Raw genomic sequence first — 15,771 nt, forward strand, 5'->3', positions numbered from 1 at the left:
TCGCCTACCCATGCACACGCTCGCCTACCCATGCACACGCTCGCCTATCAGAAGACTGAGGTCTGAGAATGAAGCACACAGTCCACGGCCATGCCACCTTGAATGAGTCTGTTCTTGGATGAAAACGTAACATCCCCATGGCCTTTGAATGTCATCGTTCATAATTACCTTTGGTTTGCTCCACCGTGGGCATCTGGGAGTAGAGCCACAGCTCCCGCAGTCCCCCTAGTGTGCAATGTGAGAAACCTTAAGATCAAGAATATTGACAATGACGAGGACACGTCCCTGGCTAGTGTCTGAATGAGCTAGTTAAGAACTTAATTTGGGGCTGGAGAGACAGTTTTGTCAGTAAAGTACTTGCTGCTCAAGTATGAAGGCCTGAGTTCAATTCCCAGAAATCACATAAAAATCCGAGCATGATGGTGTGTGCTTTTCGTCCTTGCACTGGGTGGCCAGCCTAGCTGCATCAGTGAACCCTGGGTTCCAGTGAGAGACCTTGTTTCAAAAAAAAAAAAAAACAACAAAACAAAACAACAAAAACCCAAGGTGGATGGTTTCCAAGGAATGGAACCTACGGTTGACCTCTGACTTCGACATGTGCACACACACACATCTTAATCTTGATTAAGCCATGGTTATGCTCAAGACTGTAAAAACATACACTTCACTTTGCCTGAAGAATTCTGAAGGTGTCTTGGATGACCACCTGAAAGCAGTCCCTTGATGTTCAGAGCTGGGCCCAGGCAGTGTGGTGTGGGCATACTGTAGAGTGGGGAATTCGGATACAGGCAACTGCATTTTAAGTTAGCTGTGAGACTTTGACCAGTAACTGATACATTTGAACTTTAGTTTTCATAAGGTATAACAGAGGTACAGTACGTCTCGTTGCCGTTTGACCGTTGGGGAACTGGTAAGGAAGCTAATTAGCTGGAAGAAGGTGTATATACGCTTTAGACATCAATACAGTTACACCTGCTAAAACGGGGAAACTACGCTCATCTCCCATCCAAACGGGAGTCCGAAAGTTGTAGGCTATTTCTTAAACTGTGTAAGAGATGCCAGATATTAACACCGAGCAGTGGCAAGCTCTGCTCTCCACTTCAGTTTCCGAGTCTATTTGGTGGAGCTGGTAGCGATGCCGCTCATTGCCACCAGCGGTTGCTGTGGGGGTCAGATGAGCACTGAGCAGCACAGCTCAAGGCTGGCATTTACTCACTGGCACCAGCTGGAAGGGTGAGGGGAACACGTTCTGTATGGTGGAGGGCCACAGCACAGGTTCATCAGTGTTGCAAACTGAATGAATGCGGAAACGAATGGAGGTGCTTTGGGCATATGTCACATAACAGGATGAACCATTTTTGTTCATTGCCAAGTGTGTCAATTATATATATGATGCAAAAAGACATTTGCTGAGTGGGCAAGCTGGGTTTGAAAATGATAACATTTGGTACCCAAGGCTAACATTTGGTATCTAAGCTCTGTTTCCTTAGTGATAAAGGAAACGTTGGTGGATGGTGGCTAAGCAAGAGTATTCAAGGCCTTCAACTGGCTAAGCAGATGCTTGCTGATTCTGAGTTTGAAGAATGTCATCTATTGGCCCTCATGTCTCTTGGGACCTGGTCACATCATGGCCCTTCCTTGGGGCCCATGCTGTATCACCAACTCTGGTCCAACGTTCTTTCACTATTTTGGTAATGTTAGGACTGACCCAAACACTGAAGGTAGTGTAAGTGTCACATCGGCCACCCAGGGTGGGATCCGTTAGCAGGCAGTCAATGCCATAGGCCACACCCAGGTCAAACAAGAGCCCCCGCTGTACAATCTTGCACATTTGTCCATTCAGAAGAAGCTCACCCTGAAAGAGAGGGAAGAGAGAGAGGAAAGAGAGAGATATCAACAATCCCTTCCAAACTTCTCTTCCTCCCCAAACCTACAAGACTCAGAACTAAAATAAATAAACAAACATGTAGGGGACTTTCTGCACCTATCCTGAGGGCCTGGAATTCCAAGGTATATCAGAAGAGTCATAGCTATCCCTGAAGGCAGTGACTGAACCAGAGAGTGCTGATAATGTAAAACAAAACAAAACACCCCTTAACACACTCGAAGATCCACGGATGCCTTTGAAAATGGGAACAGTTGGAGAACAGCTTTCATGCTGTGTGATCACCCCATGACACTCACGATGTCACTGCCAGTTCCACACTTCACACTCAGCTCCGAACCTTGCAGGGTCTTCCAGGCAGCAGACCTAGGGAGGTCCGAAGCCAAAACCTGAGGGAGAGAAGAAGCTGTGTTAATGCCTGTGTTGGGCTGAAGGGCCAGAGAAGCTTCGCCAGCAGAGCAACTTCAAGTGGGAGAGTCCCTGTGAGTTAAAATAACCCAAGCTAAAGCTGTCGTGAGTGTAACTGAAGGCTAGGAGTGACTATGACTTTCTAGGGGCTGGAAGGTCCTTCGGTAGAACAGTCTGTGCTAGCTCTCCACCTGTGCTTGGGCGTCCTGGAAGAGGCTATCTAGGTACGTGAAGCCAATGAAAGGATCAGTTGAGTTAGCTGGGAAATGGCTCAGGGTACCTTTATGGCCAGAAATGTGCTCCTTTAAAAGTTATGTGAGCCAGTCATAGTGGCACCCACATTTAATCCCCACATTCAGGAGGCAGAGGCAGGCAGATATCAGTACAACGCTAGCCTAGTCTTGTCTACTTAACGAGTTCTGAGATTTCAAGAACTACATGAGACCCTGTTTCAATAAAATAAAATAAAAAATAACAAAATGATATAAAACCTTGACTCCCAAGGACCTTAGAATATGACCTTATTTGAGAACCGCAGTCTCTGCAAATATAGTTAATAGTTCGGCAAGATGAAATTATCCTTCAGCAGGGTGGGCCTCTAATATGACATAAACGGTGTCCTTAGAGGAAGAGGAGAAAATACCATAGCAGGACACTGAGACGCAGGGAAAGATGGAGGCAGATTGCATGGATGCCCCTACAAGCTGAGGAATGCCAGAGGTTGCCAGAAACTACCAGCAGCCAGAAGAGACTCAGGGAACAGTCTTCTTCAGGACCCTCTAAGAAATGACCTTGCTACCTTGATGGCAGCAGCCTAGCATCCACTGCTGCGAGGGAATGACTTTCTGCGGTTCCAAGGCACCTAGCCTGTGGTAATCTGCTATGCAGACCCAGGAAGTCACCGGACACAGTGAGTGAACTGAAGTCAGGGCACTGGCATCTTGGAGTGGATGGCCTCATCTCAGAGTGATGGGCGTCCTCATGGAGGACTCGGAGTGACTGCCATGCCCCTACATGATTAGGCTTCTCTAGGACGCTGAATAGGTCACAGGGCTGACGGCTGATTGCATTAAGATAAATCAGTTGTTTGCATAGGGATGTTGGGTTGGGGAGTGGTAGAGACCATCTGGAAAAACTTGATGGTGGGGAGCTTTGTGAGCTGCCCTTCTGCCATATGGAGGGGGAAAGTGAAAAGGCACACAGAGTTGAGGAGGGCTTGGGTCCTCTTGGGTAGCGGGTGTTGGTGTAGACAACAGAAGCAGAGCTGGCATACTGCAGTGAGCAGCCAGGCATGGCAACCAGACACAGAGGTGTGAAGCTTCCCTCCCTCCCATGGAGGCATGGTGCCACATGGCGAACTGTGGGGCAGAGCCCCTCAGTGCTGGACTGTGGCTTTCTCCGGGACATTCAAAAGCATACTTTGCTGTCCCGGATCACGTGGAACTTCAGATACTCCTTCAGCTTGTCCTTGTTGTCTTGACTGAACAGGAAGTCCTGCTGCTCCTGGGGCAGGGCTTGGAGGGCTTTGTCCGTGGGCCAGAAGAGAGTGACTGGGGTGTGGATGGGGTCAGTGATGACACTCAGCAAGCCCGAGTCCTGAAACACAGGGCGCCATCCTCTGGCTGGTGTGCAGATGTGCTGTGCAGTAAGGCCCCTCCCTGACACGTGGGCAAAGGCCTCTCTGAGCCTATCTCTCCATGACCTGTACTGTGGCTTGTCGGTATTTTTGAAGGTTCCAGAGTGACACAGCCAGAAGACAGAGCATGGCACCCCAACCAATCTGAACCCCATTTCCTTAGAAAGCAAATCAGATTTTGTTAGTAGGAAAGTACATTTCAATGAATATCTTATTTTTGATACTACTTCTGTTCAAATATTTTAACTTCTCCAGACCAGATTTTTTCTCACATTTCTTTAAAAACTCTGTAAACTACTGAGATATGTATGCTTGATTATAAAGTTTCTAGGTAAATGTACTTCAAGAAATGCCAAGGTGAACAGAAGCCGCCTTGAGCCCTATGCAGTATGGGAACACCACATAGACTGATTTTTTCCTCCTGTGAAGTAACTTTACAACCTTCATTGAGCCACTGGAAAGCTCGTTAGTTTGCTCTAGAACTGTTTGTCCAAACAGACCCTGTTAAACAGGTACTGGGTTCCTGCTGAGTTCTGGGGATGGACAGGTGCACATCCTTAGACAATCTCATTTAAAAAGTATTTAGTACATTTATTTGTTTGTATTTACTGGAGCCTGAGTGCAGAGATCAGAGGATAGGAGATGCTCTTTCCTTATGTCATTTGAGCCCTCAGGATTTTCAGTCTGAACATGTTGGAACCCCCATTTCCAACCTTCTCCCTAGAGAATCTGCGATGCAGATCTTTTGCGAGTATTGAGAACCTACGGTAGAGAGTACAGAGTGTGCTTTGTGAATAACCAAGGTTCTTGGAGCTCTTTGGGGACTGATCAGTGTGGGAGTCCACTGGCAGATATAAACACAGGCAAACCTAACAAAGCAGAGGTTCAGGCTGGCTGTCCCCAAGTCTGCTTTCCCCTTAGTGTTTTACCTGTATTAACTTGCTGAATCTGGAATATCCATGGTTTATTGCCACTGTAGTAAGATTTTGCTGCAGAAATAAAGACATAAAACATTTCACCTTTCACCTGTGTCCAACCATTTGACATTGTGACATGACATCACTGTCTACAAAGTTCATACCTGAGAACTGTATGGGAAAGCCAGGTATTATACCTTCCATGACTGGAGAATGGCCCTTGGGAGGTGGCTACTCTCACTCAGGAGACAGAGATTTGAAAACAGGTATAATATAAGTAAGTTTGTCACTTTGTGTTGGGTCACATTTCTGGCTATCCTGGGACACATCTGGAGGCTAAACATGCTGTCTTTAGTTTGCCAGGTACTTTAACACAATCCAACTGCATACAATGATGGTAACACAGCAGGGGTGGCCACTGGCTCATCAGCACTCACAGCAACCTTGTTTTTCTGCTCATGCTTTTCTGCATTACAGAGGCTGGAAAGCTAGATGGAACACCTTCCAGACTCCCTTGCAGCTAGAAGCCCACAGGCAATGCAGGGTCAACCAAACCCAAGCACATGGAGGTCTGTTGGTGGAAAGAAACAAAGTGTGGATGCTAGTCTCTGGGAGCATGATGGTATGGATGTGAGCAGCAGTGCCCTGGGAGGAGAGGCTGGAGAGTGGAATATGAGGAGCTGTAACAGTCAAAATGTTCCTAGAGTAAGGTTAGAGGATCAGTTCAGGATTTTCTAGGTTGTTTTGTGTTCACCTGTGTAGCATGAAAATTAGACTGCAGCCTCTAAGAGATTTATTCATATACATAATATCTCAATAAACTCCTTTTTGTAAGTGAGGCTTAGTGGATTCTGCCACTTGCAGTGAAGTAGAGTGGCTAATGCCAATAACTACAATGAAGCGTGCTGTGTCTGGTGGCCGAGGCCTGTAATCTTAGCTACTTAGGAGTCTGATGCAGAAGAATAAAAAATTCGAGGCCTTTATCTGGGCTGCAGAAGTGAGTTTAAGACCAGCCTAAGCCAATTTAGTAAGACCCTGTCTCAAAGCGGAAAATGAAAAAAGGCTGATTTGTAGTTCAGGAGGAAGGCACATGCTTACCATGTACAAAGCCCAGCACCACAAAAATAAATAAATAAATGAATAAATAGTTAAAACTGTTCTTTCTGTCCATCAAGAAGTTTTATTCCCAGGTTAGTTTTTGTGATATCTAATTATCCACCTTCTTTTCCCTCTTCCCTCCCTCTTCCCTCCCCTGTCTTCTTCAAATCTATATAAGGCAACTTTCCCTTGTGGACACTAAAGAAGAACTTATAAAATTATTTATTTATAATTTTTTTTTTGTTAAGAGATAGGTTTCACTACATTGGTATGAAATTCTGGGCTCAAATTGAACCTGCCGAGTAGCTGGGACTGTACACCACCGCCCCCAGCTAAAACCAACATACTGATTTAAAGCAACCTTTGCCTACTTATGTATAAAGCTTGAAGCAACAGGATCATAATGTAACAGAGTGATGCTCCAACCAGAGCTGAGCAGATGACACACACATAGCACGTGCTGCAGAGTGACAGTGGGTTACCTACCAGAACCCTGCCTGAGGCATCTTTGGGGGTGATAAGCAAGTTCTGGGGAGAGAGCAATTTGTCTATGATATGGATGACTCCGTTGGTGCTGATGACATCACTGGACAGGACCTTTGCCTTGTTGTTTATGTACACGGTATCCTGAAGACAAATGAAACCAGCGAGAGACATGAGCACAGAGAACCCACACAACATCCTTCTCCACAGAACTTCTCTAATGTGCCAGCCATCATGGGGGGGGGGGGGCTCGAAGGTCCATGTGACTGAAGCACACATTACTTATTATGACCCTAAGGAAAATAGAGATGAGAAAGCAGTCTTCACCTGCGAGGTTAACAGGGGATGATACTTAAGCGGCTAACCTGGCTGGTTGCTTATTTCAACAGAAAGCTCACAGAAGAAACAGCTCAGGGTTTGCTTCTCACTAGTGTGTCCTTGCCGTCACCCACCCCTCCACTCCATCTGTGCTGCCTGGAGCAGCCCTGCCTCTGAGTCTGAAGTCCAATGCAGCTGCTTTTTGCAATGTGACTTTCGCCTCTTTGAGCTCAGCTTCCGTATTTGGAGAATGGGGACAAGGATGGTATTTACACCAGGCAGCTGCTGGACAGACTAAGTCAGTGCATATGAAGTCTCCAGCCCTATATTCAGCATGACTCAGTGCTTAGCTGATAGCCCCGCGGCTGTCACTCCAGAGAAGGGAAGGCAGATGTCTGCAGGACGAGGGCAGCACCTTCCTGAGGTGGCTGCTCTTACCTGAGAGACAGAAATGAAAATCGGCTCGCCCTGGAGGGTCATGGCATTTGTGGTCACTTTTAGGTTTTCCAGCAGCAGCTGTTGGCAGGCGACCACATGGTACCGAAGAACCTGGGACATGAGGCCCTGCTCATCCCAGTCTTTAATCTGGAAGAGAAGACAGGGGGTCGGCCACAGGCAGGAGCTTGGAGCTAGAACCTCTTTTTGCTCTAACCTCCCTCCCATACTGTGAGGAGCTAATGCCAGGGTTGTGTTGGGAACACAGGGAGACTCTGGTCAGGCAGGGGGGTGAGTGGCCTCAAGGGCCTCTGGCCCAGCCTGTCACAATTCTGCTTGAAGGATGCCAGTGTCCTACCATGCTCCTCAGAAAAGATTTTTTCTTGGGAAACATGCTAGAGGAGAGCATGGGAGGGCCCCTCCTAGAGACAATTGGAAAAGATTGTAACATATTTCTCCTGTGTCACAAGTAGGGGCTTGTTACAAGCCTTGTCACAAGATGCTCAGTGATTAAGAGCACTGGCTGCTCTTCCAGAGGACCCAGGTTCAATTCCTAGCACCTACATGGCAGCTCACAACTATCTGTAACTCTAGTTCTAGGGTTTCATTACACAGACATATAAGCAGACAAAGCACCAAAGCACATAAATATAAGTGAGCCTTTAGAAAAAATAAAAATTCAGATTTTAAAATGTAGTGTATTTTGAAAAAAGATACAAAGAATATAATTATGAAGTCACTGTGATAGAAAGACGTTTCACTTTTTTGAGACTTTAAAATAACCAAAGGTCAAGTGATTTTAAACATTATTCTGGTGTCTTTGCATTGCTGGTACCCACAATATATGCACAGAGAGAGGAGTGGTGTGTGCGGCGGCTAAGAACAAGTCCCTCCTCCAACACCTCCAGCAATGGGACCTTGGCAAAGTCACTTCCCTTAGTGTCCTCCACTGTAAAATGGGGCTAACACTCAGCTACAAGTCAGACATGAGAATAAACCAGATACGTGTAGGCCAGGCCCCATTATGAGTGTAGTTATCGATATAAGTGATAGTTGTCTAGTAGTATTTATAGGCAATTCGTCACAGGACAGCAGTAAACAGCAGAGCATAAAGGCTCTGAAGAGTTCTGCAAGTCTAGATCCTATTCAAGTTCCTTTAAGTCAGCATCAGCTCGGCCCACTTGTGTTTTGTTTTGTTTTTTGTTTTTTTTTTTAGTCTATAGGGAGTTCTGGATCCCTTGATCACTTGGGACTTCTCCAATTTCCTACTCTGTTTAGGCATGCCTTTAGAAAGTCTCTGGCCAGTGGTACCCTGAACCCAGTTGCTTTCTCTGGCAGGGGTCTTCACACAGACAAGCAGCTCCTTCTGTTGCTGGTCTGCTCTGTCTAAGCCTAAACCTCTCTTCCACAAACATTACCTCGGTGAGTTTAGGCCTTTCCCAAGCCCTCCTACAGCGTCCACTCTCGTGCTCACCCTGGGCTCCTGATCGAAGGAATTGGATGAAGGCGCAAATACGGTAAAGGGGCCAGGTCCAGCCAACTCTCGGACAGCGTGCTCCTGCCGGAAGGGAGGGGGGCCACATGTCACTCTTTCACAGACAAGCATGCGGCTTCCTCTCTTACAGACACAGATTGAGGCTCAGAGAGATGCCAGTCTATGCTTTTGTCTCAGACTCAAAGTAAACCCAGATGCTACGCCATCAAAATTATGTGTTTTTTTTTATTAATGATAAAATTAACATGTGGCTGTTAGATTAACGATTTTGAAAGCAGAGTACCAAGAAGATAACAACTCCCCCATGAGCCCCATCAAAGATGACTCCGGCCTCTCCTCTCCACATGACTGGCTATGCCATGTGATAATCACATGACTGTAACAACCACGATGGCTCACTTAGCCATCTAGCTATCTCCTTGACATCCTGAGATTACATGGCTGCTATGGCGTTTGCTTCTAGTTTCTCATGTCTTATTCTTTAGTGGATGGGATTTGTGTGGCTGGTTCCCAGAAGGTCAGCATGTGAGGGTCAATCTTGACTGTCACCTAGTTGGGTTGAGGAGCACCCAGGAGGAGATAGAGAAGCCTAAGTGGCCATTATCTTAGAGGAGACTCTGAGGTCTGAACAGGTTCCTGCCTCCAGGGATTCAGGACATGCTGGAGGTGAGAGTTGAAGGTGGGGACAGGCTGAGCAAGAGAGCTTCCCTGCAAGGACATCTTGTCCTGCTTCTTCCAGCATGCCTTGCCTGTGTCCTCTGCTTCCTGTCTGCTGTGACAAAGTTTCTCTGCCTTATGTCCCTGATGCTGTGACACTCTGCTCCACAATGGCCCAGGAGCACAGAACCTGCAAATGCTTTCCTCCCTCAGGTTGTTTCTGTCAGGTACCGTAACAGCTATGATAAAGCAACCCATACACTCACTCTCCACAGCTGTGATAGACATTTTCATACACAGTCGTTGTCACTTAACTATGGGATCTGTTCTGAGAAATTTGTTCTTCGGCCATTTTGCAACTGTGTGAACAACGCATGCCTCAGTGACCCGCACAGACCAGGCCTCACTCATGGTAAGAGCCCTATGTGATGTAGTTCTTAATCTTCCCTACTGTATATTTACTGTATCCTTCCAATGTTTAGATGTGACGAGAGTCACAAACGTTAACCTGTGTGATTACACTGGAGGCCTGAGAGTCACAGTTCACAAATGGTCAACAACTGGGCTGGTGCCATAAATCCTTGTTCCAGACTTTCTTCTGCTCTTCCCAACTTTGGAAGCTACAGCTTTATCTAATATCTTGCAACATAGCATGCTGATATATGTATGCATACACACATACATATGTACACACATATAGTTCAGTGTGTGCACACAAATACACATAGATTCACACACACATATTCTGGTGGCAGAAGTTGAATCCAGGGTCTGGCACACGCCTGGAAGTAGACACACACTTTCTTACCTGCAACTGGAAGAAATACTGGGACGTTTTCGGGTTCTTGGGAAGTTCCTGCAAACAAGGACAGGAAAATGTCGTTACTTCAACTCTGAATTATACACAGGAACACAGAGTTGTGTGAGGCAGTTTGTCTGCTGGGAGCCATGTGATAGTTCTCTTCTACACTCACTGAGGGGCTTGTGGTTGATGCTCAGAATAACTGAGTGACACACTGAGTCCAGGCTCCTTTCCGGACTCTCCATCTGATTTACAGAAGAAAGATTCAGCCACTCCCCAAAGCATTTACAAGCACTTCAAATGGAGCGCAGATCTTTACAAAACACACCAAATATAGCTGGAATCTTGTAAAGGTCAGCTATTGTTTATGGGAGAACTGGTCTCCCTGACAAGAATTTTTGATCAGTCTAAATACCGTGGTCTCTCTTTAAGACACTTTTCTGAGTGTTTATAATATGTAGGAACCAGGAAGCATCATACCAGCTCTTCCTCTACCTGCAGTGTAGGCAGATGGGGGCAAAGAGAAGGCATGCACATGAGCACACACACATACCACAAATATATCACACACACATACCCCATACACCACACACACACACACACACACACACACACATCCCATACACTCAAACACATACCACATCTATACCATAAATACACCACACCCCCACATTCCACACCCCATAACCCTCACTACCCCTACCCCCATACATCCCAGACACCATATAGACATACTCCTTCCACACACATCCTCCCCCACACATCATACACTACACATACCATGCGCCACAAATTCACCATATACAACACACAGACATGCACGCCATGTAACACACACACCATACAGAATCATACCATATACCATACACATACACACACATATCTGATATACCACACACACTCCATACTCTACATACAACATATACTACATACACGCCATACATACTACCCAGCACACACATATGCGACAATATGTCGCATACTACAGACACAGCACACACCCCATGCCACACATCCACAAACCACACAAAGTCCATCATACACAGTCACCACACTCTGCATACACATGCCACACCACACACCATATACTCCCACTCACAGGACATCACATACATGACGCACACAGTCACTGCATTCTGTGCACCCATACCACACATAGCACATACACGTATCTCTCTGGCAGTCTAATGGCAACACCACTTCTTCCCCTGGCCATAGGACTTTCCCTAGGTGGACAAAGCTCTTCTCACTGTGACTGACTGTGAGAAGAGCTTGTCCCTGGCAACCTGGACTCTTGGGAAATGGGTTTACTTCCTGGAGTCTTAGCATTACCCCGTAAATGCTGCCTCGGCAGATGAATCCGTCCCCTGTGTATCTTGGCTTGCAGGTACATATCCTTTCATCTTGTCCAGTGTGATTGCAGATGGCAAAGGGACTGCAGCCGCCATTATTCTGGTAAAATTGCCAAGAGGTGGAAAATCAGATCAGTAAGTTTGCCAGCTTTGCCAATATTTGCTAAGCAATTTTGTGCTGAAATTTGAATTTTGTGGGATGTGGGAGAGCACTGTATTATCAGCTGTGCCTCACCATGGGGTACTCACTCCGTGTAGTTCTGGATACCTGTTCTCTTACCACATACCCACTGCTTCCTTTCCTCTCAAAGACTTCTCTGCTCTGAAGCTGGTGCCGTCCTCAGCACTGCGTGCCTCTCAGAACCTTCTTCCTCTCTTATGGAGGCTCATATTTTTTTCTCTCTCTCCCTCAAGCTCTCTCTCCATCCATTCTCCTCTGTCTCTTACCCTCCCTTGTTTTCACTTTTACTCACTCAGCCAGGTAAAAAGAAGTACACACCAAAGAGGCCTGTACCACAAGCTGCCATTTTGATCTTGGGCCTCCAGAGCATGAGAATTAACTTTCCGTTCAAACCAGGGATTCTGTCTGGGATTCTGCTGCAGCGGTGCTAACGGTGCAGAGATGGCTTGGAACTACCTCACTAAAGGCCCTGTTGCCTGGCTCTTGATGGTAGGACTTGGGGAGAAATTCAAGGTTCTTGGGCAGCTCTGCATTATTTTGTTTGCTTATTCCAGTCTTTAAAGAGTTTTTGCCTTTTCCTCTGAATGATTACCACCATTTAAAAGCTGGAAAAATGTACATTAAATATTCTGTCATTCTTTCACAGCCAACACTGGCTGGCATTGCTTAGAACAATAGGGGCCTGAGAGTCTGGAAAGGGTCCTTGTTAGAGGGTCAACAAGATTTCCATCTTCCTCCTGCAGGTCCCTGTGCACTCCTAATGACTTTGGAATTGGAATTGAGAGTTAACTTCTGTTGAACATATGCTTCCAAGAGGACAGCAGAGCCTTTGGGCCTCCCAGGGCAGCTGTGTCTTGAGTCTTTTGGCCAATACAACATGGAAGAAATGCTGTTATATAGAGCCAGCTGGAGCTTTGCTAACAACAGCCTCACATTCCAGCTGTCTCTGTGTTCTAGTTTCATTATTGTCTTCACAGTCATTTCATGCAGAATTGACTCATTTCATGAGCTTGCCAGACCAATACAAAGGAGGCAGATAGGGCTGCTTGGAGAGGGAGATTTTTCAGCAACAGTAGACAATTGGCTCTCAACAGCAACCTTGGAAGTGTTCAGGTGAAACTGCGTTGGAGTGCTTGGTCCATAGTGAGGGCCCAGGGTTGGACAGACATGGGTGTGGTTCTGTTATGATCTCCTGCTAACCAGTGGCAGGAAGAATTGAAAGCACTCCAAACAGTTATAGATCCATAAGACCCAGGCTACCCATAACTGTGACCTGATTTAGTTGATGTCATTAAGGGTCTTGAGATGAGGCTCCTTAAACCCACAAGTGTCTGTGTAAGAGCAGGGAGCAGACATGGAGGTGAAGAGAGAGGCAGAGACTATAGTTAGCATGTTCAGCCAAGAATACTGGAGCCACCAGCAGCTGCAGGAGGCAAGGAAGGGTTCTGTTAAGAGCCTTCAGTGACAAACATCCTTGCTGACACTGGGCTTAGATTTCAGCCCTTGAGAATCATATATAAATTTCCACACTCAGCCTGTGGGTACATTTTACAGCAGCCTTTTTGTGCTGGTTAGTTTGAACTGTCAAGGTGACACAATTTAGAGTCACCTGGGAAGACAGTATCAGTCAGGAATTACCTAGATGAGGTTGACTAAGGAACATGCCCATGGGGGGAGTCATTATTTTTTTTTCAATTATTTATTATGTCTATGGTGTTTTACTTTTATATATGTCTGTGCACCACGTGTGTGCCTTGTACCCAGAGACTGGTGTTGGATCCTCTAAGATTGGAGTTACAGAGAGTTGTGAGCTGCCGTGTGGGTGCTGGGAATTGAACCCGGGGCCTCTGGAATAGTTGCCAGTGCTCTGAACTACTGAACCATCTCTCTAGCCCCTATAAGTACATTATCTTGAGTAAGTTAATTGAGCTGCTATTATTTGCCCACTGTAGGTGGCACATTCTTTAGGCAGGTGATCCTGAACTATGTGAATGGAAATGGTGAGCTCAGTACAGGAGAAGAGGCATTCATTCATTGCTCTCTGATCTTTGCTATGGATATAATGTCATCAGTTCTTTCAAGCTCCTGTCATAGTGATACCCCTGCAATAGTGGACTGTGACCTGGAATTGTGACCCAGATAAACTCCTTCTGCCCTAGTTTGCTTTGTATTTTATCATGCAACAGGAAATGAAACTAAGATGCCCAGGAAAATAATTCACAGCTAGAGTTTTTTTTTTTTCCATCAGTATTGGGAGTAATTAGTCCTTGTCCCATTGGGTAGCAGAGAAATTAAATGAGAGAAAACATGGAAACCTGGACCTATAGAGACTAGTACATATAAATGTCATGTTGATGCAAGTTGTCAGAGGCCTGGATGACACAAGTACCCCAGATGAGACATGACAGGGCATCAGAGGAATGTAACCTCTCACTCCTTTGGAGGCATGGGTCTGGGGTAGGTTGGACAGCAGTAGACAGCTTGTCCAGTTTCAGACTTAGGGTGACCCTTCTTGGTTGGTACAGTATGGAGCTGGTCTACAGTCAAAAGTCATGGGAGAATCAGGTAATATATTTTGGCAAGGGATGTATGCTGCTCATAACAGGATTACCACAAGGTTATGTTTGTACAAAGTTCATGATGTTCATCCTCTTAGGTCCTGAGATCTCTCTAGATGTCTGCTGATGAAGTACAACATATCTGAGAGAAGGATCCATTTAAAAAATTGTGTGTTCTCTTGGGCACATTCTTCTTACTATCACAAAAGATAGCTTAAGCAGGAAAGACACAACAAATCTACCATGTTCAGGTGTGCTTATACATGCGTGAATGTGCATGTGTGTGTGCATGTGTGTAAAAGATAGGAAAATTGACAACTGGCTTGGTTTGTTTTTAAACTAGTCAGTTTTAAGGCTGTTTTTGTTTTTCAAGACAGGGTTTTTCTGTGTGGCCTTGGCTGTCCTGGACTCACTTTGTAGACCAGGCTGGCCTTGAACTCACAGAGATCCACCTGCCTCTGCCTCCCAGAGTGCTGGGATTATAGGGATGCACCACCTTGCCAGGCTTTTTTTGGGTTACAGGAAAAGAGTGGAAAGTGCAGACATTCCTACAGAGGCACAGCCACTCCCTGGTTTCCCCCATCATTAATGGCATTTGTTTGTCATACATTTGTTGGAATCAATGCATTAACATTAAAGCCCATAGCTTGCATGTTGCCCCAGTCTTGCTGGTGTACATTCTGTGGGTCTTGACAAATGTTTAATGATGTGTGTCCATCACTGACAGCTTCTTGTAGAGTAGTTTCTGTAGCTGGTATTTGCTACTTTGTGGGTTCTTCTTTTTTCTACCCTTCCCTACCCATTTCCACGCTTTTAACCCCCTAACACTAGGTAGGAGAGAAAAATGGGACAGAGAAAAGGGGGCATCATTATTGTTAGACTAACTTCCTGCAGATTAGGGGTGTCAAGTTTTTTGGGATAAGTTTGATCTTCATCATCAGGATATCTAGTGTCTTCTTCTCGTTGTTCCTTCTTTGCGCACAATTACTTAACAAACCACAACTAACAGCATTGGAGCTCTAGAATTTTATATATTCTCTGAAAAGTTCCCAGAATTCCAAACATCACACATTCACAGAAACTATCTGTTGCTGGCAAAATCATGCTCTGCTAGGGCACGAGGCAAATCATAGTCAGCTCCTGTGAAGCAGTCCCATATCCTCACACTTGGGATTAAAATAAAAACATATTCTTATATTTCTCTGTGTGTTTTTTAAGGAAACCAAAATCCTCACCACAAGCTTCTTATCCCTAAGAACTCCCATGTTGCCCTTATTCATCCCACCCTCTCTCAGCTCCTGGCCACTGGCTGATCTTTTCACTGACCATGCTGCTTTTTCTTTTCCATAACATAACTCCTTATGCTTGCCAGTGGTAGTTTCAACTTACCTTCTCTTCTTTCCCATTAGGTATATAAAGAATAAACAAAGAACAAACTCAGGCAACATACCAATATTCTGACACCAGTCACTAGGAAACCAGATCATATATATACATACACACACACACACACACACACACACACACACACACACACACACACACA

At 45.7% G+C, this 15,771-nt stretch overlaps 1 protein-coding gene across 5 annotated transcripts in view; it reads right to left on the reverse strand.

Annotated features, from left to right (window-relative positions):
- Positions 1 to 15,771, reverse strand: part of Stab2 (stabilin 2) — a 168,495-nt gene that overhangs the window by 24,274 nt on the left and 128,450 nt on the right. For all 5 annotated transcript variants that reach the window (XM_055627757.1, XM_055627756.1, XM_055627755.1 and 2 more), the window contains 10 exons: positions 11,467 to 11,586; positions 10,141 to 10,188; positions 8,655 to 8,738; positions 7,184 to 7,330; positions 6,431 to 6,571; positions 4,859 to 4,918; positions 3,713 to 3,889; positions 2,185 to 2,274; positions 1,709 to 1,855; positions 169 to 225 (listed from right to left, as the gene is read on the reverse strand). In XM_055627757.1, the coding sequence (XP_055483732.1) occupies positions 169 to 225; positions 1,709 to 1,855; positions 2,185 to 2,274; positions 3,713 to 3,889; positions 4,859 to 4,918; positions 6,431 to 6,571; positions 7,184 to 7,330; positions 8,655 to 8,738; positions 10,141 to 10,188; positions 11,467 to 11,586 (1,071 nt within the window). The remainder of the gene's footprint in view (positions 1 to 168; positions 226 to 1,708; positions 1,856 to 2,184; positions 2,275 to 3,712; positions 3,890 to 4,858; positions 4,919 to 6,430; positions 6,572 to 7,183; positions 7,331 to 8,654; positions 8,739 to 10,140; positions 10,189 to 11,466; positions 11,587 to 15,771) is intronic.

The sequence above is a fragment of the Psammomys obesus genome, unplaced genomic scaffold (assembly GCF_907164565.1).
Source record: "Psammomys obesus unplaced genomic scaffold, mPsaObe1.curated_primary_1811, whole genome shotgun sequence".
Classification (NCBI taxonomy): domain Eukaryota; kingdom Metazoa; phylum Chordata; class Mammalia; order Rodentia; family Muridae; genus Psammomys; species Psammomys obesus.